General features: G+C 43.0%; 1 protein-coding gene across 1 annotated transcript in view; it reads left to right on the top strand.

The window, feature by feature from the left end:
- Positions 1–7,670: 7,670 nt before the first annotated feature.
- Positions 7,671–25,047, top strand: part of UBE2F (ubiquitin conjugating enzyme E2 F (putative)) — an 87,521-nt gene continuing 70,144 nt past the window's right edge. Inside the window, exons 1-4 of the mRNA XM_050900263.1 lie at positions 7,671–7,733; positions 10,404–10,537; positions 20,420–20,449; positions 23,014–23,079. Of these exons, the coding sequence (XP_050756220.1) occupies positions 10,420–10,537; positions 20,420–20,449; positions 23,014–23,079 (214 nt within the window). The 5' untranslated portion in view covers positions 7,671–7,733; positions 10,404–10,419. The remainder of the gene's footprint in view (positions 7,734–10,403; positions 10,538–20,419; positions 20,450–23,013; positions 23,080–25,047) is intronic.

Below are 25,047 nucleotides of genomic sequence, written 5' to 3'. Positions count from 1 at the left end.
TCTGGCTAAGGTAAGGCAGTGACAAACTACCCGATTGCTGCTCCGTTCTGCTGAGGTTTCTGTGCCACTTTCAACATCATCTAAATATCCTGGTCCTGCGACGAGCGACACGGCTAAGATGTACTGCTGAGATGTTTCGTTTTCTCCCTCCAAGAACTGTTTACGCAATGGAGTTTTATTTTGGTAAGGCTGGTTTTACTTCACGTGTATACACAGTTTCGTGCTTCTATCGAACAAGCAGAGGAATCGTCTACCAAATTACAGAAAAGGCAGCGGAGTTTGGGGGTTTTTCAGTTCAGCCTTCTTTACACTGGTCCCGAGCGGCAAAAACTCTGCAGCTTCGCAGGGAGTGTCGCCGAACACGTTGCAGGTGACATTTCTGCCAGCAAATCAAGCAAGCCGACAGCTGACTTCTATTGACGGATCACGTTATACGCTCCTGGATCATAAACAACTTCTGCTCCAAACCCTCCGGCCAGAATCCAGGTTGATAATACGTCAGGAAGAAATGTGCTCTCACCTGTTAGCGGGAGCATTTCTCGGGCATGCCTGCCACTCTGAGGAACAGGAAAATGAGTTGCTGCTGGTGTTCTTGGAACGCACTGTTTTCTAATACGCTAGATGCTGGTGCTCTTGATGTTGTAATTTCTCCTCCTGTTCAGTGCTGTTCGTAATTCTAAATAGTAATTCCTGCCTATCAGCAATCATACTGGGAATCACTTTGTTACGTTCCCGTGTTGCCATCTGGGGAGGCAGTGTTCAGTGAGATCCGACTGCTTTTAATTTGCTTTGACAGAAACGGTTATTTGAAAAATAACCTTCACTTTGAACTGCAGATGACTTCAGCTGCACGTGTACGAGTGGCTGATGCGTTACTCATTTTCAGGCAAAAACCAGCACTTTGGACTACAGGAACAGGCCAAAAGATAGCTGCTGAAGGCTCCCGGGACTCCAAACTGCTGCCTGAATTAGTAAAGATGTGCTTCCTCTGCACTCCAGAAGTCTCATTTTGGCTGTCACTTCTGTAGCCACGACTGAACCGTTTCCTCTGTCTGTGGAGAACTTCCCCCAGCAACCCACGTCCCCCGACTCTCCCCCCTGCACTCGTGCTCCCACAGAAGTGCTTGCAGATGGGGCCGGGACGGCTTTCCGGCTCCAGGGAAGATGCCTCTGTCCCAGGGTATTCTTCATTTTCTTTTTCTTTGAAGAAATCTGATTTCTGTGTTCTCCCCAGAAAGGAGGACTTTCTGTCCCGAGACCGCGATTCTCTGTGCATGATCACTCCTTCCGCTGCACAAACCCGTCTCCAGTTGCTTCAGATCAAAGCCGGAAATCTTTGGGCCCAGCACTGACAGACTTGACAGATAAATGTAATGGCCTTTGAGAAGGAAAAAAACCGTAGATTTTCAAAACGGAAGGCTGCGATGTACGCCAAACCTGGCAGAAATGGGAGAAGGTACGTCGGGAAAATGCAATAATTGAAATAACTTTGGTGCAGGTATTTAAAGCCTCAGGTTTTAAGAAACGGCTTCTTGCATCTGCTAGAGTATGACTGTGAGTCATCAAAGTAATATGGGAATTCCAGCTGGTTTACCGGAAAGCTCTGAGAAAAGGCATCGGCCTTCACAGGCCCAAGATAACGGTCTCATCCCTAAATGCTGGAATGAAAGAAGATGAAGGAGAAAAGTTCAGATATCTTCATAAATATTTCTCCAAGTCATTCCTGGTTCCTAGTCTGCCTCATGGTCTCCTGTCTGCGAGGAAGTGTCTGGGTGGGGGTGGAGGACCATGACTGTGCTTTCTTGATGCTGCTTCAAGTGCTATTTCCACACGGAATCATTTTACGTAGCAAAAGAGAGGTCTGCAACGCATTGGAACGAAGGAGCTCTCAGCCCCTGCGCTGTCCATTGCTCCTTAAGTTTCTAAAGGCCGTTTCTCTCCCTAAAAGCTGACGAGCTGGAGGCTTCCCAGATCGCCGTCTGTTGTCGTGTAGCTTTGTAGGTGCGAGAAAGAGTCAGGGTTAATCCCAAGCACGCTGTTTGCGCACCAGTGCTCCCAGGTACGCCTGTAGTCTCAAACTGCTTGGCTTTTCATCCCTGTAAAACGCTGCCTAAAACTTGCCTTGGTTACTGTCATCTCAATAGTCTGCAGTGTCCGTCGCCTGTTTTGACCGTCCTACCTGATTCACGGCTGTAGGCAATGTGTCGTGCCATGTCGGCACGCAGATATGAGCCGTTAGGATGTTTATGGGATAACAGATTAGGGGGTGGACTAAAAACCTTAAGGTCTGCCTCACAGAGGAGCAGGTACGCAGGCTCTGGCAGTGTTACTGGCAGGCATGCCCTGCTAAAATCAAACCAGAATCTCTTTTTAAAGGAGGAAAAAAGGTTCTGGGTTAATCATCAGGCAAACCAAAAGCTGAAAATGTAATGCCCTCTCATGGTGCTGGGCTGGCTCCTCCGTAGTTTAACCCCAGCTCCAAAGTCCAGGTTGTCACTGGGGGCTGTGACCACCAGGGACATGAAGTCCTGCAGGCAGACTATGCTTCAGAAGATGGAAAGAGAAGATTACTCTGCTCAAGAAAAAAGAAGTCAAGATTAGGACTGTCTAGGCAAGAAACCCAAACCTTCAAAAACCAAATAAAATCAGTGTGGGGCTTTTGGCTTTGTTTTTTTCCCTAGATCTGCAGGTAAAACCTGGCTTGCTAATCTGATTTTGAACCTCCCTCTGGTGTTCTGTTCTCTGGTTTTAGCAGTGCCCAAGGGAAGCAGCAGCTAAATTCCAGGTCAATGCGGTCTCTGATAGGTATCAGCAGTCAAACATGTACGCTGACTTTAATGAGGGTTGCATGATTGTTTGTTATCAAGTATACAACAAATCTCAGCCGCTCGGTAATCATCATGAGACAGAGCCCACCGGGCTGTTTTGCTCTTCTCTTGGCGTGTTTCTCCTTCAGTGCTCTGCTTACAAACCGTCCACAGCGATGCACAATTATCGACTAACGGGAAGCCAGTTGTTACCGCAAGAACTCTTGAGATCCCCTTTTCATATGACTCTAATAAAGCAGCGTGTGGAAAACTGCTCTGATATTGCCATCACGACCACAATGAGATTACAGCGATCTGCCCTTCTTCCAAATGGCTTGCAGCAGACGCGAGCTGAAGCGTGCGGGAGGCAAAGCGTTACACGTGGCAACGATCGCACGTGCCTCACATCAGTGATATTTACTTTTTTCTTGGCTACATGGGTATGAACTAGCAGCTGTAATACTGCTAGCACCATTGCCATAGTTACTGTTGCACAACATCCTCTTCCTTCCCATACTCCAAAGCCAGCTTCAGGTCTGGTGTGACAGGTCAGTCTCTAATGATTTCAGTCTAAAAGCGGAATGCTGTTGTTTAAGAGAGGGAGGGGAGAAAGCCAACACGGGTTAAACCCAAAGAAGCAAACAAGGTGGTAGAAAGCAAAGACTATTAGTGAGCACATTTTCTGCCACACCAGAGATTTGTCCTGCTTGCTCACTGGTTTCCTTCACTGTTGGAACACTGCAAACTGTGCGTTACCACGTTGCTTTTAGCTTCGGACTTAAAATCAGATCCCTTATCTAAAAAGAGTCTTAAAAAACTTAAATGTATCCTTAACCTGGCCCTGTTTTAAGGCACAAAACCACGTGGCCTTCTCCATTAAGGTCGACACTCTTGCTTTTCTGTAGGCAAAATGTGCGATCCCAGCTGTCCGGGCTTGCCGAGCACTTCAGTGCAAACGCAGAACTAGCATCTCTTTGCAGATCGCAAACTCTGGGACTGAAACGTGAGCAGCAGGGACTTCTACTTTATTTTTCAGCAGATGGAATGTGTCTGGATACAGAGCTAGCATTTTTAAAGTCAGAGCATAGAAAAGCTGTGTTTAGAAAAGCCATGAGGGAGTTAGGCTAATGGTCGGTTCTCTTTGTTCCTGACAATATGAGAACTTCCACAATTGCTCATTAAGGCAGGAGCTGGTACTTTAACAAAAAGCAGACTTCTTCTGCTTCATCCCCAGCAGAGAGACGTATGTGTTAAATAAAAGCATGAGAAAAAGACCAAAAAGGACACAAGAAGACATAAATAGTCTTTAAATGGTGGCACAGTTTAAATGCAAGATGCTTGTTTCATCTTCTCTAGCTTTAAAAACAGTCACAGTTGGGTAATGGAAAATGGCTGAGTAATTGCCTGAAATCCAACAGAGGAGAAACCTTGGTTTTGTTTGCCGCACCAGGTGATGTCTGCAACCGCTCAAATTCTTGCTATGTGAAACATGAAATACCTGCCGGGTCACAGACGCAGTGGTGGGAAAACAAAACACTCCATCATGTGTGCACCAGCTGAAAGTGGGTTTTAACTATTAACAATTTTCAACCAGTCATTAGTGTTTTTAAGCACTAACGAAGACAGAGGTATAGATAGAACATTACGAAATTACTTTATAAACTGCTCTCGCCAGTGGTTATTTCCTTAGGTGCTGAACCTTGGAGACTCTCGCCTCTTCAGCAGCACCTTTGGAAATATCTTGTTTTGATGCCTCAGACACGCAGTGTAGTGCCTGATTTGGGGTATCCACCAGGAAGGTTTTCACTGGAGCAGTTTGAACTTGCCCCAGATCAGCTGGTACTTGTGAAAATTAAGGTTCTCTGTAAGCGAACAGTATTTGTCAACGTCCTGGTCTCCTCACTCTTGGGTGACTGAGAGATCAGCTTCAGGAGTAGCTTACACTACACTCTTGGAGCCTAAGTGATAGAAGGAGGTGAGAGAATGAGAAAAACATCTTGTCAAACACAAAACAAAAGAATGGATAAACACGAGTGGAGCAAACGTGGCAGCGGGAAGTGTGCGTGCGCGCCGTGTATCCCCTAGGATACATACTTCGTGTATATACACCACGTTCACTTAGTTTTTCTCAGACTAGATGTTGTGTGGGTAGAGAGGGATCACAGTAAAAATAGGAGACTCCTGCTTCCAGTAAACAGCACTGCCGTCTCTCTGTCTAGACTTACAGCAACACTGTCTGAAGAAAAACCGGGCCATGGCTTTAGATGAACCTGATTTTCAAAGACTTTTCTTCACGCCATTGTAAATTGAAATTGTTAAGTAGTTGCAGAAGGTCACTGAACATCGGATGCTGAATTTCGCTCATCACTAATAAGAGGAACTGGCAGAGGGTGCAAGGAGACTTGACACCGTTACAGCCTGTGCTGGACAGTATTGGCTCGGCTTTAATTAGTCTTTAGAGGAGGCAGCAGTGTGTTGACAGCACCTTTATGAATTGGCTCATAAAAACATTTTATTAATCCCAGCACAGGTCACAGTGACCAGATATTAACTGAACTGCTGTACCGCAGAAAAATGAAGGACAGCTGGCAATACCTGAAGATAAAATAGAGGCAGATTCCTTGACTTTTCTAAAAAGCAGCTTAGCTGTTGTTAAGGTAGGGCATTTTAAGCCTAACTAATAATAATAATGCCGTTGTGACTCTGGCCTGCTCATTGAATTTTGGACTTTGGTAGTGGGCAGCGCCCTTCAGGAGAGAAAAACTATCAGCAAAAGCAGAAGATACATCAGTATCTTGACTATTCAAACTTGTATTGCCAGGACGTTGCTATTAAAAGGCAAACGAGCCGGGAAATAATACCAGTGCTGAGGTTGAATTCGCAACCTTTGTTTGCCCCCGTATGCCCCAGCAGGCTTTATGACAGGATCACGAAATTGTGTTGTAGGGTCCATAGTCCGCGGCAGAGCGTGAAACGGCTTTGGCGGATTGCTGTTGAAAGTACAGCTATCCCCAGGCCATCTTCTTGGTTCCTAGCTGCACCGGCATGGGAATCTGGAAGTAGAATTACACAGAGGCTTTTCTAAGACACTCGGCGTTTGAGTGGCTCACAAGCACAGTCCCCATCCTCCTGGCAAAGGAGGAGGGACCCGCTGCCGTGGCACAGCCAGGGAGAAGGCAGGTGGTGAGGTCTGAACAGACGTACGCCCTGGTGCGAGGTGCCCCGTCAGGGTCCTGGCCGTCTCCTGTATCTCTACAGCTAGCCGATGGGCTCACTTTCAATCAATATGCACTTGGATTAATCTGTAATCAGAAAAAAACCCTAGGATTTAGCATTTCAGATAATTTTTGAGATTAATTTCCTCTTAAAGTTGGCAATTTTTAGACATCCCAGCTGGTGTGTCCGTGCGGCATAGCCACAGAGCCAGGGTAGGAAAAGGAGGACTGCCATGTTCACTGTTTCTAGCTGTTGTCGCCACATACACACACGCTGGAGGTTTTTTTTTCCTCTTGCCTTCTACGCTGCTGAAGCAGAGAGCGGAGAGCAGGTTTTTCTAAACACATACTTTCTTTCTTCATCTTTTGGTTACAGTTTTCTCCAGCTGAAAACCAAAGCACGAGCAATTCGCAGTGGACAGGCTGTTACTAAAAAGAACTGTGGAAAAGGCAAATGCTTTTCAGCCAATTCAACTGCATGCTCATCTTTTGCATTAAGCTTGTGAAAGGGTTAGGGCAATTTAAGGCCTCCGAGTGGCAGTTCTGCACTGGTTTAACTAGATTTGATTAAGCTAAATTCAAATTTTTTTTTGGTGAAGGGGAAGCGTTATCATTCCAGTGAATGCTTAGGACGCAGTGAGTATTTCAATAGCTGTCTGCCAAACTTCCCTCGTGCCTGGTCTCTAGCTTTGCTTTATCAAACCTTCTAACCTGGATGCTGCACTAATGGCTTAATTTTGGTTCCCTTATTTATTGGAAGCTACTGAATGGAAGAATTTGTTAAGTTTATGCATGTATTTAAGTTTTACAGGTTGAGGGTCTGATCTAACCTAACTGTGAAAGAGTTTCTAACGATTCAGCTGGTCACATTAGCTATGATATCCAAGTAATTTACTCTCCATTATTAAATGCACTCTTATAATCAGTTTTTTACACTCACTTCATCTGATTGACTATTGCTTCCACTAATCTGGTGCTGGAACACAGAGAGTAAGTGAATTAATTTAAGCAGGCACTAACGCAAGGGCTACAGCAAGCCTGGTGTTTAAGCTCCCCTTCTGAAATCACCTTGACAATTGTTGGTTTTTTCCCCTCTTGTGCTGTCGCTATTTATCACATCTCCCTGGTGACTCAGCGTAATTAATACTGTAGCTGAATCAACCCGCATCGCCACGGCCCTGCAAGGGGACGGCAGAAGATGACACTGGTGCTGGGGGAAGGCCGTGCTCCGGGCTGGGGCTTGGCCCTTGCCGCTGGCAGGGGGCTGATTTTCCTCAGGCAGTGCGAGACCCCGCGCCCAAAGGCGGCACCGGCCCAGGGCCCAGCACACGCTCCCGCTGACAGAGCCCCGCTGCGCCCCAAAATGGCGCCGCCCTGCCGGCGGCGAACTGCCTGCCCCCGGACCCCGCCGCCGCCGCCGCCGCCGCCGCCAGCTCTCGCGAGAACCCGGCGGGCGCACCTGCGGCCCCGCGTCAACTCTCGCGAGATCCCCGCGCGCCGCCGCTAAAGCTGGTTGTTGGCGGGCGGGCGCGGCGGCTGCGGCCCCGCCCACTTCCGGCGCCGCCGCCGAGCGGCGGAGGGAGGGAGGAGCTGCGCCGCCGCCGCCCGCCCCCCCTCCCCCGGTTCTTCCCCCTCCCCCCCCCCGCCGTGCCCCGGGCCAGCCCCGGGGATGGTGTTGGCCGTGGGAGCCGGGCCCTGACGCCGCGCTCAGGTAAGTGCGGGTCGCCCCCCGCCCCCTTCCCACCGAGCCGGGGCTAGCCGCCCTCAGCTCAGGCCTGGCCCCTCCCGCCCCGCCTCAGGCCCGGCCCCTTCCCTCCCCGACCCGGTGCCCCTCACATCTCCCGGGGCGGCCCCGGCCCGCCAGACCTCGGGGCCCCGACATCGCCGGGAGGGAGGAGGAGGAGGAGGGACCCCGCTGGGCCGCCGGGACCGCTCCCCCGGCCCAGCAGGCTCGTGTCCCCACCGCAGGGGCCTAGCCATCCCCCCCTGCCCCCTGCGGAGGGGCTTCCCGGTAGCGGCGGCGGTGCAGGGAGAGGGCACCGGTGGTGCGGGGCAGGGCGGCCCCGCTGCTTCGGCTCCCAAGGGAGCTGGAGAAATCCCGGGGCTCCCTTCCCTAGAAATAAGCAGAGCACCCCTCCCTCCCCTGCCTCCGCGGTGTCGTGCAGCGGTAAAGCCTTACTTTCCCGTGCGGCTAGCAAGTTTTGGGTGCTTCCTCGCTGTGCACCGTTGATGAGATTTGGGGTATAGCTGGAGTGAATCATCTCTTTTCCACAGTGGTCGCACTTCTCTTTGGTTTCCTAGTTTTCTAGGACAAGCAGTGAGGAAACAGATCTATAAAGGTATTTGGGCATTTAATTCCCATTGAAATTGATTTCATTTGGACTTGGCACCTGAAAGGTTTCATTTTTTTGGGGGGGGGGTGGTGCCTGCAGTTTACAGTTTTTCTTTTCTGTTTTTTTTTTTTTCTTTTAGGACCCTGTGTCACTACTTCCCAGACTCCCCTACTCCTCCCCTCCTTTTAAAAATTTTTTTATTTTTAAACCAGCTGTTTTCTTTCTCTTCTCCAAGGAAAAAAGGACTGTTTTGTCTGCTTATTCTTTCTTCCTCTGGGGTAGTGGAAGGAAAAAAACTACTGTATGTTTCAGTTGAGCAGGCAGTATTTACATTTGCCCTGAATTCTACTTTTTTTTTTTTTTTAAATATGCATCTTGAAGCTAACACACATACTTGTCAGCGTCAGAGAACTTGACCTTCTTGTAGATCTTGCCAGGGTTTCATACTGTTAGGTACTATTGTGAAATTCATGTTTTCCTTTTTTTTTAAACCTTGTTACTCACTTATCTGTTATGTTCTTCTCAACATCCAAGCGTCGTGTTGGTTGTTTCATTTCTCCTTGCCCCTTCACCGGTATTTTGGTGTTGGCTTGATGTCTGGTATAAATCTGTCAGCTCTCTCACAACCTTGGGAAAGCAATAGGGCTGTCTTTTATAGATGTAGTGAGTAGATCGGCAGGCCAGAGGCTTTATCTCCTGTTTTCTCTGGGGCAAGAACAAACAAAACGAACAAGCAAAGTAACTGCTGTTGCAATGGACCTGTTAAACTTCACTTCAGGGCCTGCTTACAAGAAGGAAAGAAACATCGAGACACGTAGAGCTGAAGCTGACAAAGATAAATTTTGTATCGCGTCTTGTCATTTTATAGTGTGATTGTCTTCATCTCAGTGGTTTAGTGGACGTTATCATTTGCCTTATGAATATCTCAGCTGATTCTCCATTTTATACTCTGAGAGCTGATGTTACCTGAGCATCCGTTTCATGTCTTGGTAACTGCTGCATCATACCTGTCTGGTCTTCTAGGCAAACTAGTTCATGTAAAGGCTATATGCTGACTTCTTACAAGGTTTTTTTCCCTTTATTTTCTTGAATTAACTCATATGACTAAAGGATAAACATTTCTCCTACCATTTTAGTGGTGGTGGGGCCTAAAGGGTATGGATCTTGTCAGCATTATGTTAGTTTTGGCCAAACTATTAAGAATAATGAGTTGTGTTCAACTAGGAGTAGTGTCAAAATCTATTAAGCCATGGCAGACTGAATGTTTTGGTTTTATGACTTCAACATTCTGTCCACCTTTTATTGTAATTTATTTATCAGTGCAGTTATCTTCTATAGTGGAGGACTGACACAGCAAAAAATCTCTTCATTTCAGTTATCAGATGCCCGTATGTAACTTTCTCCACTGTTGCTTTGCACTGTGAAGAGTTACTCTTGTGCAGCTGCATAGATAATTGCACTATTTGCAGTTTAAATCCATTTCCTGTGTCCTGGTAGCTGACTCAAAGCTCACTTCCTAGTGTTAGAGAATTGTTCTGGTAAGCCCTCCCCTTCCCTTTCTCTCCTTTTTTTTTTTTTTTTTTCCTTTTTTTTGGCCAGCCAAAAAATAGCTCTGAATGTTGTCACGTGAAGTATGGATGAGAATGGTCGTAGCAGGTTGTCTGGCCAGGGGTATTTTCACAGCAATTCTCTCGAAGGAGCGATGTCAAGCAGTGGTATACTGTGGTAGATGGTGCAGTGAAATTGGATTGTAAACAATGATGAAAGTCTGACCTTTCTCCAGCAAAATTGAACTTCCTCTTGGCCTAAAGTACTGTAACTCTCTCAGTATTCATATATGAAACAAACTCTCATTCTTCAAGTACTCCAGGCCATCCTTGTCTTTAATCGCAGTCATGGTAACTATATATCATTTTTTGTTTGACTGCTAAGAATATGATGATAGTTGTTGAATAAGGAATGAACTGTAACTTGGTCTTGTACTTTTTCTTTCTCCTCCCAGTGCTTTAGTTTTGGTAAATGACTTTGTTCTAATACTTGTGTTCTAGATTGACGACAGCAGTAATGCTAACTCTGGCAAGCAAGTTGAAGCGGGATGATGGTGTCAGAGGACCCCGTGCATCCAATCCAGCTTCTGATTCAACTCGGAGGGTGTCTGTTCGAGATAAGTTACTTGTTAAAGGTGAAAGGAACTTATATTTCAATATTTTGAGATTTACAGTTTGCAGGTGTGTTGCCAGTAAACAACACTAAATTGCATATAATTTCCAGAAGTATTTTTAAAATTGCTTGTGACTTACCTCAGGATTTATACTGTAGGGTATATATTGGCATACATCACATCTCCAACAGCTCTTTGCCTGTAGGACACTTATTTTCATTGAATAATGCAATTCCTCCTTACTCTGCTGAAAAATTAGTCCATCATTGGGAACTGTATCATCAGTTAAAACATTATGATAAAAAATTGTCACATAAGTGTCACTAAATATATAGGAGGAGAATATCAGATTTGACTTGATAGGAAGGTATTTTTTGAGCAAAAACCTGACTGCCTGTGACAGGAAAGAAAGTCCTAAAAGTAACATCAGTGTTCTGGTGGTCTTTAATGGTATAGATCAGAGGCAATAAACTTTAAAAAGCTTAAAAAAGCAATGCAAAGAGGTATTTTTCATAGGCCTGGAGTCGCTGGAAGTTGAGTATGAAGTAGTGAATAAAAACCCAACACTCATTTTTGTAGTACGATATGGTCTGTTCTAGGAAGGCTACTGTAGGTTGTTATTAGCTGGCTCACCATTGGTGGGAAAAAAACCCCAAACTTTTACTTTGTGGCAGTTCTGGGTAAATGAGGTAGTTTGTGAGACAATAATTAAACAATGTTATAGTAAAATTGGGGACAGCTCTTTCTTGCTCTTCATTTTTTCTGTAGCATAGATGATCTTCTATTTAAAAATCCATAGGTGCTGACACTTCGCATTTACTATGGGCTTAAATTGAGGTTTACTCCCTCTGGTAATAGTTGAGTGTTTTAATGCTCGAGCTGTGCAGCTTGATCTAGTGGCAAGGAATATGTTGTTTAGGTTTCTGCGAAAAATGTTCAATGGTGAATATACTACTGTTGATGTGTAAGCTGTCACTATTAGGATTCATACCAGCCAAAGGAAACTCACCTGGTCTTATTTCAGAATGACTTGAGACTGACACTGGTGTATTTGCCTGAATGATATTGCCTAACTCTAGCATTACCTATGGCTTTTTCGAATTAGGGTAGATTCTGCCATATAACTGTATAGTGGAGCAAGGTTTCACTGCAAATGCTGCTGCTTCAGTGCACTGGGAAGTGCACTCAACTAGACTGTAGGAATGTTATATTCACAATTTTCTCTCTTTGCATTGTTCTAAGGACAGGGAGTTTTAATACACTTTAAACGCTGATGTAATAACTCTCGCAAAGAGCTTGCTTTAGACTTCCAGTTTGGAAATCCTCAGTTAACTCCAGTTCTAAGGGGGGAAGATACCAGGCAGGAGGAATAAGCTCTTTAACCAGGCTAAGCTACAAAGCCAAATTACTAAATATATGTAATCTGAGATTTTCACTAACCTACAGGTGTAGACTTGAGGGGAAGATAGCAGTGTAATATAAATACACTTCAACTGCAATGCCTGGTATAGTGTGAGGTGCCATAAGGAATTTTACTGTACCCTTAGAGCAATCATGTTTTTTACTGTTATGACTAAAACCTTACCTAAGTCTGCAGGGGAAGAAAAGAATGTAAGCTATAGAAAAATCAATATTGACATTGTAATTGCTATGGCTACCATTAGCAAACCAGTGCAGGCTAGGTATTGAACAAATTGAGTCCCAAACTGACAAATGTTAAAAGCAGGTCACTGCCAGTATCCTTCTGACAAGTGCGAGTGCTAGATCGTGATCTGATTGTGTGTGAAAGTTGTATCACGTGGCTGTCCCAGAAGAGTTGTAGGAGTGGCTGTCAGTCTGGTTAGAATGGTTTCTGGACCGAAATGGGACCTGACAGTACAAGTAGATCACTTCAGTATAACTACACTGAAAGTGAGAGGAAAATCTAGTAGCTAGTGTGAAAAAGACTTGTTGGGGATATTCTCTTTTAAGCTACTCTTTAAGCTAAATGTAGACCGGTCAGTTACAAAAGTTTCTAGACGTTGCTCCAGCTCTTTAAGATAGGTCAGCTGCAGCAGCATCTGCAATGCTGAGAGCCTTCTGATGTTGATAGTGTTTTTAGGTCACGTATAGATCTGCGGTAATGAGTTTGATAGGGAGTGGAGAGCTGCCTGCTAAAGGTGTGCATACAGCGAGGATGCTATTGCATCTGGACCAGTGCCGGTGCCTTTTACTGCTTGATTGGATGGAACTGTAATTGCCTAGTGTACACTCAACTTCAGGCTGTTGTATTAGTTTTGAAACAAAGTTGGTGGGAGCCTGTAAGAGTAGTTGTAAGTAGAAGTTGTTACTGATGTTTGTTTAGGCTGGAGTTATCAAACAAACACATGGCAGTTGCGGAATGGGTGAAAGACTCAATCAGGTCAATCTCCTGGCAACTGTGAATTAAAAAATAATCTGTTCTACAAAAAAGAAAAGAAATGCTGGCCATCAGTAAGGAAGGAGAGGAGGAGATGAGAAAAGGCCTGGCATGTTCTGTCCTTGTTTGCCCCAGCAGCTGTGCTGAGGTTAGTGCTGGTTCAGTTGTACCTCTTAATGGTGTTAGTACTGGTGGTTTTATTCTACTGTATAAAGCCTCTGAGTTGAAAGAACAAGGGACTGTGGTCATGTACATTAGAAAGCTCCGTGATCGCTCTGCTCTTTCCGTAGCACACATGGATCCTTTTTGGCCTCAAATAAGTCTATACCTTTTGAGTATATAGGAGAACAGTGGGCAACTGGTCTGTGTAGCGTCCTCCGCAGCAGCTTACACACGTGGTGGGTTGTCCTGGACGCTTAGCTGAGGGTGATTTTTGGCACAGTACCCTAAATCCTGTCTGGCCCTGGGAGCTGGTGATAGTGTATGAACCAAGGTCAGATAGCTGTTCGACTGCTCGAGTGATGATGATGATGTGCTGGAGAGATACTCTCCTGTTCCTGATCCATGGTAAATTGGTGATAGTCTAATAAATTCTGCAGACAGATGTCTGCCAGTTTTACTAGAGGTATTGTCCAGACACAGACAGTGTCTGGTTTTTATCCGAAGGTAAATTAAAGACAGCCTTGTTTGTGTTGATAGAGAGTCCTGTCCAGAGAGGCCTTATAGGATCTCTTTGAAGGATGTGTTGTCACACTGATAACCCTGCAGTCCTCAAATGTATTGTGTACATTGACTGATAAATAGATCAATGACGTTTTGATTATGGGGTAGATGGCCATGACCCCAGCTACTGATAAGTGTAGAAGATGCTTACAAACTTTTAAAAATTTGGCATAGACCAACTACATATGTCTGCTAACTGATACTGCCTTAAAGTAGGAAAAATAAGTGATAATTTAGGTATGATGTTAGCTATTTGCACCATATGGATGAGAAGAAAATTCAAAGTCGGCATTTGAAATACTTTTAGTAAAACTGGAAGTATGCGAGCTATCAGCTGAGTGTCGTCAGGTGCTGTCCTTGGCTTTAGTGATAGGTGCAAGTCAAACAGGCTTTCTTCCCACTTCTATGGAAAAAGTTACTCTTAAATACTACTGCCCTTTGTTAGTTTTTTCTAAGCTGGTCCTTTGATTGCTTGCGTGTCCAGTATTGTTACATATTCAAATACCAATCAATATGGCTCAGGGCACTGTTTTGTTGGGTTGTTTCATGGACATATTATGAAAGGAAAAACCTCTAGCCCTGAAGTTTTATGTAGGGAAGTAATTCTGAGACAGCTGGATATTCTCTTCCAGCTGTTTTTCCTCTGGAGTGTTCAAGTCATGGCTGCTAAACAGGATTTGGTAGCAGCCTGTCCCCTGCTGATTATCTCAGCAATTAGTGGAGCATGTTTGGGAGGTTAGCAGGGCACGTGTGTCTGGAGTGGGGAGCACAGTGGTAGTTCTGATCTGAAACCCTGGGAAGTCACAGGAAAACATCCACCACTTTGAAATTACTGAGGGCAGAAGTGTCTGAGGGTGTGGGAGGGCGAGGACTAGTAATTCAGGCTGCCAGTTCTTGGAGACAGGCTTTCTGGCCAAGGAGGGGTGGACTGGAGAGAGACCAAGCAGTGACTAACATATTTCAAGACAAATCAAATGGAGGAAATGCAAACAACTGGAGAAGGTAGAAAGCAAATACTGATGTGAGGAGGAGGAGCGGACAGAAATGGTGCTTGAAGGGGCTGTGCTGCCTCTGGCTGGGAGAGAGGCTCTAGTAAAGCACAACTTTGTTGAAAGTTCAGTGTGACTTACTCTTGCATCTCTATTTTCACTGGATTTTCAGTATAGGCTCAGTTGGAGAGTAAGGCCCTAATTCTGTAGGCCTAGTATGCAAGTTAAAATAGAGCAAGTAGTACACTTGCTTTAGCAGCTTTCAATTTGTTCTGTGCTGCAGAGGCAATTTTTGATGTTGACTTCATTAAGTTAGGAATAGGGGCTGCATGACTGCTCCTGCAGGATGCTCTGAGCCATGCCGTGCTGAACTTGAAAGGCAGATTCTTTCTGAAAATTTGAGAGGGGCTGAGGACAAGCCAAAGTAGTATTTAAGATTAATATTGTATAATGAACGTGACTACTAAATTGAATTAAAGATAGAGAACATGCCAGGATGTCAGTAGTAGCGATGTATATGCTTATTGGTTGCAAAGGTTGTCCCCTTGAACTGCATTTTTGTAGTGCGCCTAAACATTGTCATTCAGTTTTATATTACCAGTACTGCTTAGTTTGTTCGTGACAGCTTGAAATAACTTAATATCTAAGAAAATGAGTTAGCATGGTTTATTCCTCAGTTGTCTTCAACATTTGTGGCTTTTACAACCAGATTTATGTAACTGGAAAATGTTTCAGGTAAGCATTTGTATAAGCCTGAGAGAACGGAAGTGGGAAACTGATTATGAAAGTGAGGTGTATGTGTATTGTACATAAAAATGAGGAGAATCCATGTGTTTGCTTTCTTCAGGCCTTCAAGTACAGTAACATCCCTCATCACAATAACAGGTGAGGAAAATTGAGAGGGGAGAAAATAATTTTCTTTTGAGAATTAAAAAAAACCTTTCTTCATTAACGTTCTTGAGATAACATGAGGCATTGTTTTGAAAATGCTGCATTAACTTCTGTACATTGCACTTGAATCACAAAAGCATCTCCTTTTCAGTGATGCTTCTTAGCCCCCCCCCCCCCCCCCCCCTGAAATCCTTTAGTTTGGAAGAAGACAGTGGAAAGTTGCTTGATAAATGAGTGATTTATATTTATTAAAGAGGAAACTAGTAGCTTACACTAAAATGCTTGCAGCATAATTGTGATAGATACTGTAAAGCTAAAAAGACACAATCAGAACTGAAGCTAGTTTGAAAAATTATTACAGAGTCTTTTTCTAGAACTTCACTGACAAAGGGAGGCCTGGTTCAGTGCATTGCTTCACTTCTTACACCTCTGATTTTCAGCATACCTGAAGTATGAAGTGATATATTGCAGCATTTCCAACCACAGTGGCTCTTTCTAGTTTTTGATGTCAGGATGGTAAGTTTTGTAAGAGTGTGTAGAAGCTGAAGCATGTGATTTGATAGTATCTTGTTTAAAATAAACATTTGGAAGTGGAAGGAAAATATACATCTCTTACTCTATTGAGAAACTGGCAGTATTAGGTGACTTGTTTGACTTCTAATACTGGTCTGTACGGTTGTACAGTTCAGAGGAGCTAAGTAGGGAAAGCTATAAAGATAGATGGGTAAGAATTAGGAGGCAAGCAGCATTAAACTGCTAGAATTAATACTTAGAAAATGGAGGTTTTGTCACAGTGTCAAGGTATTTAGCTTCATCTCTAGCAGTCTTAAAGATACACATGAAAGAGGAACCTAAACAAGAGGGGGGCTTTTTGGACAAAACCAGAGAGAAGTAAGTATCGCTGTGGATGAGAACGTTAATTTTAGTTGAGGAAATAATGCTTTCATTTTGTGTACTTAAAACAAACTCCAGTAGGAAGCATATGGCCTGACTCTTTGTGGCAAGGCTGGTAAACAAAGCAGTTCTATATTCTGACTTGTTGAGGTGGGGTGGGGGAAGGGGAGGGAGCAGAACAACGTGATTATAGTCTGTGCGTTACTGAATATAACATTCACGTGGGTCTCTCATAAACCATATGCCTGTACACGTCAGGATTGTGTGTTCCTATTTCTGTCCTGAGAATTGTCATGGGTAGGGAGAGTTATTGTTTGTGAAATCATTTATAAATAGCTCTGGTTGCTCGTGTTAGGCTTAGCTTTCCCCTGTTTTACAAATTTCCTAAGCTACTTCTGAGACATAATCAGTTTGCATTCAACTCTTCCAAAGTCTGTGGTAGGTTTAAGTTTAACCCTTGCCTTTTTACTCTTTTTATGGTTTAAAATAGCATTTGGAACTGTTCAACCAAGTGCATACTGGGTCAAGAGCAGGACTCTGCAAATATATCTGCCACTTGAGTGTGCTCCTGCACCAGATCTCATAAGGTTTCAGGAACACCAGACGGGCTGGTTGGGAGCTAGTCTGGGTCTGGACTGACTGCACCAGAGTTGTTGTGTTTTTTTTTTTTCCCCCTGCAGAAGCTCTGGCATGTGTCTGCACTTATGGCCTTTCAGACCTACCCAGGATGGCTTATCAGAGTGGGTGCAGGGCCTTGCAGTGCTCCTGAGTTTGCCGCTTCTTGGCAATAAGCCCTCTTGACTGCGAGAGGAATTCAGATGCTCCGCAGTGTTTCTGCACCTCTGCTAAGCCAGCGCTGAGTGGGCATTGACGATCCCTGTTTTCCCGTGGAAGTTCTGGAGTGCTTTCACACAGTATTTCCTGAGACTTGGGGTATTTGGTTGTTTGTCTTGGCTTCTTAAGGAATGGTGAGGTGCCTGGCTGTGAATTGAGACACAGATACTGATTATCCACAAAACATTATGAAAAGCAGTCAGATTAGATTTTTTTTGCTGTTCAGCTGTAGTTATAGTCATTTTTTGAAAGAGGACATCAGAAAGATTGTGAGATTGAATTTCTTCTTTAATTTAGTGAGGTCTTGGAAGTTCAGTGCGTTGGAGCTCCAATTGTTGCTTCTACATTTTGCTTTTTCACAAATCTGTTAAACCATGCCAATACGTTGGCAGACTGCACAAGGGGCATTTTCTTACAGAGAATATTCTTGTCAGTGGTATTGCTTTATGTAGAAATTACATAAATTAAAACATCAGAATCTTAATGGAGCTTGAATGATGTGGTCAAAATGTTTGCTTTCTGAGCAGCAAAATACAAAAATGATTTCAATGTCAAGACAGTCACTACCAAAGAGTCATAGAATTTGGAAAACTCACAAACACTGCAGCTTTGGCCCATTAAAAGAGTTAGTTGTTGTTAATCACCAATATTTATATGGCACAGTTAATAGTAACATCTGTTTCCTTACTTGATGCTACTTTAAAAGTTTAGATTATTGAAGCAGGTCTTTACCTCCTTTTTTATCTTTATAAAGTTGTTTCATTCTTAGTTTCAGTGGTTTGTTGCAGAGTTGATTAGAAACCTTAATTTTGGGGAACTTGCCTTTGTTCACAAAGCTTTCGTGTGGATTAGTTATCATAGCCTTCCCATGCATTTGCACGCCTTCAAAGAAAGAGCACGCTGTTCCGTACTCGTGGGTGTGAGCACCTTCATTTTCGTGTTTTCACAAGAAAACCTGCTCATTCTTGCGCCAAGACAAAGGGAAACACAGAAGCGTGAATGCATTACAGGAAATTTTTCACACTTCAAAGGAAGTATGGTGATCAGTAAACTCTCTACTGAAGGAGGCAGAAGTGAGGCCCCAGCTCAGCAGAGCTGCTGCAGCCCGGCCAGTGCTGACTTTGAACACGCTCTGTCCTTTGGTGTCTCCCTTTTCCCTCCTGCCCTTTTCTCAGAATTGAAGCAAAGGGCAGGCAGTATTCATTAAGCCGAGCAACACACAAGCACAGAAAGCAATAAGGAAAGCAGTCAACGCCTTAAAATAAGAGCCAGGTTCTAAACTCTACCCTCTATTGACGATTGATAGTGCCTTTCACTATGAAAGGCTGGTGAGTTTAAAGAGAAAGGGGTGGGGGAATACTCTTACAATGGATTTGTATAGCTGCAGCCTTCAGTAGTTGGTTATGTTTGGTTTGGTGGGTTTTTTTAACCAGAAAGGGAAAGTAAAAATGAAGTCCTGGATTACAGCGGAAATTACATTTTCGGTATATCGTAAAGACAGTACGCTTTGAAAACTTTTAGCAAAAGTATGCCCCCAGTGTCATGTGTCTTTCCGTGCACAACTTTGGTGAAATCAGCTGTGGCTGCTCGAGTGCTGCAGAGCGTGGGATTTTAAAGAGTGCAATTGTGACCTTTTTAGGTACGTGTGAAACACAGTGCTTCTGTTTTGGTGGGGTTTTCTCTCTTGGTATATAGTAGGCTGCAGATGCAGGGATACCAGGGCTGTGCCAAGCAAGTGGGAGGTGGGAGTCAAATAAGCATCATGCTCGCTGCAGGGACCAGCCAGGTTTGGTAAGCATGGATGCAAGAAAAGTTCTGGGGAATTAGTGAGCTGTTAATTGAGATGAGATCAGTTTGGATTCTGTGCCAAGAAATCGCTCCCCATATCTTAAACTGAATTACAGTTTTCTGTAGATGTATCTTTTTGAGAGTTGGTGTTGCAATCTCTTACATGTTGTTGTTAGCCCAAATAAATGGCCCAAATAATGGGCTAAGTGGAAAAAAAGACTACAGGAAATGCAAAAATATATTTTATTAGGTTTCCTAGAACTTCAGAAGTAAAAGGGGGAGGTATCTTGATGCATCTCATTCAACTACCTGTGTTTCACAGAAGTATGAAAGTTAGACTTCAGTAAAATACATAAAAGGAGGAGAAAGGAGGGAGTCTTCCAGAGAAAGTAGCATGGCAGAGAAAGGACTTAGGAATAAACTTCCCTTCCGAGGAGCTATGCAACTGAATCGGGTTACTTCCTTTCTTTTATGAATAACTTCTAAGTTTTACGCATGGGAAATAAAATAAATAAAAAGAAATTTTAATTGAACAGGAGTGCATATCTATAGCAAACTGTGCTCCCAGGGGAAATATCCACCAGGCACAGGGGCAAAAAAAATCTTAACGCTCCTGAGTTTGTTCAACAGTGGAGAGGTTTGGGGTGAGTTGAGCAATGGATGCAGTTTTTATCACCGACCAGTGCACGTTGCTGTGCCAGGTCCTTGAAGTGAAGGTTTGTCTTGCTCTGTTCTTTTGGCGCTCTTAATGCTGGTTTCTGCAGGCAGGACCATATCTGGTATGACAGTGCCCTTGAATTAGGGTTTCAGTAGCTGTTTTCAAGCGTGCAGTACACGGTATCATGCTTGGAGGCTTCCCTACAAAAGCAGTGCGTAACCTGAGGCAGTCTGTAGCTGATGGTGGAAGAGCGTTAGCGTTAGATGCTGGAGAGTGGTGATGCTTATGCAGGCTGTGAACCTCCTGTGCTTGTTTTCATCGTTGGACTGATTCTCGAGGTTTTTCTGCTCTTGTGTTTTGCAGGCTGTGGAGTTCTGTCCTTCTGTATTTTAGTGCCCTATGTAGACAAGTTTGGAGGTTTGGATAATGCCATCTTTTGAAATGCTAGTGCTCCGTGTATTAGAAGCCCTGGCACTTCAGTCTTGGCAGAGCTGAACCTCCTAATCACAGTAGGATACTTTTGCATTGTCTGTAGGGCAGATGAGCATTTTTAGTGATGAATTGTGTGGCTTAAAGAGAAATTTCAAGGTAAACCTCTGGTGCAGCTTAATTATATTTTTAAGTAAAATTTGATTTAGAGGGTGGTTTAAATTAGATCTACCAATTTGGACTTCAAGAATGGCTTTATGCTTGCATAAATAACAGCATTTTTTTTTTTCTTTCAACAGAGGTTGCAGAACTTGAAGCTAATTTACCTTGTAAGTATAGAATTTAATGGCATGCATTTTAAGGGGAAAAGGACCATTGAACAGAATGTTTTGACTGAAGTATGAATGCTAATAATATTTGTTAACTCTAGGGAAAGCTGTGCAAAATTCTGCCACTCAGGTTTGAACAGGTTTTCTTTGCTCCCTCTTAAGGGATTGTAGAGAGGGACCCTTATTAGTGTCCTTTGGAAGCAGTATTGATCATTTGGCTCCAGAATTGGATTGGTGGTGGAGTGGAAGCTTCCCTCTCATAAAACACCCCAAAGGTACCTGGAACTGAAGAGTGCATTTATTGCCTCACTCCTGTTTTTCCTCCATTCTCTCATTTTCAAAACAGGAGATTCTGATTGAGGGGCAGAGCAAATAGTTCTCAGGAAACATATTAAGTCAATCTAGTGCTTTTTCACTTCACATGCAAGCTGTAACCTGATGTGTTTGTTATAGTGAAAATACTAATGAAAAATAGTTTTTTTAAAAAAGTGATGCATATTCCTTTAAAAAAAAAGCAAGATAATTTGGTTTTAGCCCTGGAATCTTACTTGTAACATATGTTATGCTAAAAGCTGAAAATACTAATGGCCACTTTAAAATAGGTTTTCAAGAGCACAGGGTAAATGGCTTGTTGCTTCTATAGTTGTGGATAGATAGTTAAAAATCAAATATGTTTTCTGTTCCTTAGCTTTAGAAAGCCTAGTTCTGTATTGGACAGCAAAACACAAAGCCCTTTTATAAAAGGGAGTAAAGTTCCTACTGCTCTGTAATTGTTGCTAAGGGTGGGTGTTGACTGTGAAGCAGAGTTGTTGCTGAGCTCTCTTTCCCTTCAAGCGTTGACCAGAACAGCATCATTCTGCCACGAGTTCTTGGAATACAGGCAAGCACAACAAGTTACTGCCTAGTAAGCTCAGAGATACATTCAGAGCCTGTCGCACGCTCTACATAACTTCCTGTGGTGCATGTTCCTGTTTCAGAGTAATCTAAGGTGTTTTCCCTGCACGGAAAGAGGCGTGAGCTGCTTGCAGCAGACTGAGAGTGTGCGTGCAGGCTATTACAGTGCTGTGCATTCACACTGTCTTGTCCATATGCTTATCTTGCAAAGAAAAGCAGTGAATATTCTCTCTGATTATGCTGGCAGGTAGCTCATGATGTTTCTGGTCTTTCCCCATCTAATGGAAGCTTTGACCATATTTTTTTTCTCTCCAGGTTAAACTTCTGAGTGCTGCTTCTGATGAGCATCTTCTATTTGCTAATGATTCTAAATCCGGATCAATGCTCAGATCTCAAAAATCAGGCTTTTTAGTGGACAGACTGCCTGATGGGAGGAATTACAAGGGGGAAAATTACAGAACAGAAGCAGCAAAAAGGGAGGGCAGGAAGAGGCATTATTTAACTCTTCCTTTCTGTATGCTCTTCTTAAAGGCAATTATAGAGATTTTATACAGAGTAATTTTAACTTCTGTTAAACTTTTTTGTGTAGACTTTTCTATAGGATAACAAACACCTGAGAAATGTATATCAGGGTTTGCAGTTGTTACAGTGCGAATGCATTACTAGGGTTTGTGTACAGTTCTAGTTATTTTTTCAGGCAAATAGGGTCTATATCTCTGATAGTGTTTAGCTCCTCGACTACAGAAACAGAACAGCCAGCTTGATGGGTTAAGAAGCCAAAGGCTGCATAATATGGATAATAATGTATCCATGGATATATGCATCTTCTAGTGCCAGCCTGATAGCTTGTCTCTGCCATAGTCAAGAAAAGCCAGTTTTGTGCATGGGAAGGCAACTTAGTTTGTGTCATCAAATGCGAACAAAGGGCTGTTATGCTGTGAACTTGCATCTGTTGAACTGAAACCACTGACTAGTTTCATCAGATTGATGTTTTTATCTTTTTTTCCACACTTGTTCTTCATTCTCACTACTCTCCTTAAATTCATCTAGTCTGAGAATAAAAACATAGTGTTTGGTTTGTAATGATGCTCAATAACCTTTGCTGTTAATGTGTGTAATGGGTTACGCAGAAGAAACTTGTTCAATATGGCAGCTGAACCGAGACCTCACTGGCTTTTGGATGAGGCTTTCAGTAAAGATTGTCTCTCATTATACCTTACAGCTATAAATAATCCTTTGTTAGCATAGGGCTGTGGCGGCATGCCTTCTTGCAGACTGCAGTGTATGATCAAATATTAAGATACACATGTTGCCATTAAAGGACTTGTAAGGAAGAGATGCTCATTCTGTATGCTGTCATCTTAACATGTAGCGACTATCTATGCAGAAGACCAAATCCTTTGGCATTTTAAGGTTTTTGAGACAACATGGTTTACTGAAAGGAAATAAGCTTCTTCCTCACAGCTCAAAGATGTGAAGTTCCATTACTGCAGATGACCTGTAACTGTATAGGGAGGAGGAGCTTAGAGACAAAGTGTAGGAGGAAATCACTTGACTGGAAGGTAAGGATTAATCAGGGAGTGAATTTGGGGAGTGTGAAAGATGATATACTTGCTTTCCCAACAGTGGAAAACCAATTGTCTGATGTAAATTATTCTTTTACTTCACAGGTACGTGTAAAGTGAATTTTCCTGACCCAAACAAGCTTCATTACTTTCAGCTAACTGTAATCCCAGGTAATTTTTTTAAACATGTTACTTTTGTTTCTGTGTGTGTTGGTGTTTAGGAAATGCAATTCCAAGAGTTTGCTTAAGAATCCAATAAACTTTCTAGTCAAAGAAAGACTGGCTGTAATACAGTGATTATTTTACAGAGGCAGTGGAGAAACTGGGCTGGATTTTGAGAGCTAGATTCCAATAAAAAGGCTATCAAAATTGAGCAGGTTTAGGAAATATTCAGGTCTTGTTTGCTCACTTTGAAAACATTTTTTTTTTCTCTCAGCCAATTTCAAACAACCTTGTTTTATTTGCTGAGAAAAATCTTGGACTACATCTAGAGAAATTATTGTATTACAGCCCCATTATGTTGCAGATTTATTCTTTTCTACCGATTGCTTGATTCTGTGGAGGTGAAGAGATAGATGACAGATATAACACTGCTGGAAAACTTCAAATCTATGCATATCTGAAAATACTTAACAAGTAGGAGTCTCTTAGTCTTTGAATATTCAAGTATGTGGAAATTAGATCTTTTATTATTAATACAACTTAAGTATACTGTGAAGCTTCTGCTGGCATGCTGTTAAACAAAAACGTTTTCAGAATTTATCACTTCCACGTAAGTTTCTTAATAGCCATCTGAAATTACAGAGTTTGCTCACATAGCTGTCCACTTTAGAATAGAAAGTTGTGTTTGGGTTTTATGGATGAATTTGCATGGAAGATTATTTAAACTTCACATGTGCTTATTTTTGCTGTGTGTTACCTTTGAGATTCTGTGCAGCTACTTAAATGAGAACATCGATGTGTTCAGTACACTGAATTGTTTGAGTTAGATGTGCTGAGATCAGTATCTCCCTGCCAACTAATTCTTGTAGATGCACATTTTCTGTAGATGCTTATTGACAACAGAATTCGGATGCAGTATGGCAGTCATCCTGATGTCTTACCTATAGAAATAATGGTTTACACTTAACAGGGTGATAGGAATGTTTCTGATAATCCAGTATCTTGAAATCAAACAGGCACTAGATGTCACTGTTGCTGTTATTAGCCAAAACCAACTAGCACTTCCTCAGCAGTAGAAATCTTGGGTGGTCTTTGTTAACGTGTCCGTTCATGTGACTCCTTTTTGAGATGGAAAAATGACTAAGACTGCCCTAGTCAGTATAAACAAAAATAAATGCAAGTGCTATTATAGAACTTTTAACCTCTCATTCTATGTAGGAGATGTATTCATGTTTGCTTGGTGAGTGTTAGTCTGCTTGCACCAAATGTCCTTCAGTTTATATGATGTGGCTTTATTGTATTTTGGAAATGAGTTGACTTTACAAGGTCACCACTGTGTGAGTTAGGGATGTCTTGAATGTGAAGCAATGATAGCTTCTTCATGCTAATTCTAAGGTGTCTAAATACATAGCAATTTTTTTGTCTAACTGCTGTGCAGTAAGATGTTGCAGTCAGAAGACAGTCGTTGAGTGCAGGGCATGGTTTTTGTGCTAGCTTCGTTGCTGAAATGATCTTGGGAATGAGATGATCTTAATTAACATTTTGTTGCTCTAAATATAGCTGCACAGCTGAAGTCTCTGCAGTTGCAGTCTGACCGAAGTAAACATCTATTTTCAGCTGTGCATAATTCAGGTACAGAATCTTGTGATCAGCTACAGCTTAGCACAGCTCTCTGAAGGCAGAACGTAACACATACCAAGAAAATCTCTGTAGCTTTCTGTTTCCCTTTATTATTGAGGTTTTTCTTTAGAGTATGCTAAATCTTAGTTTTCTCTGGGATAGCAGAGAGGCAGCTAAGTAGTTGTCACAGAATTTTTTCTGGCTCAAGTGGGCCAAAATCTTTGCGTGAGGCAACTATTTTTGTAGCGTCTAAACGATGTTGCATGAATCTTAACAGTCCGGAGGAAGAGCCAGTTTTCCTTCTCCTGCCTGGAACTGTCTCTCGCATTGAGGAGCTGAGTTACTTCTAGAAATCCT

This window comes from Gymnogyps californianus, chromosome 7, assembly GCF_018139145.2.
Source record: "Gymnogyps californianus isolate 813 chromosome 7, ASM1813914v2, whole genome shotgun sequence".
NCBI classification, from domain to species: Eukaryota; Metazoa; Chordata; class Aves; order Accipitriformes; family Cathartidae; genus Gymnogyps; species Gymnogyps californianus.
The sequence above is the reverse complement of the archived record's forward strand: the minus strand, read 5'-3'. Positions and strand labels throughout refer to the sequence as shown.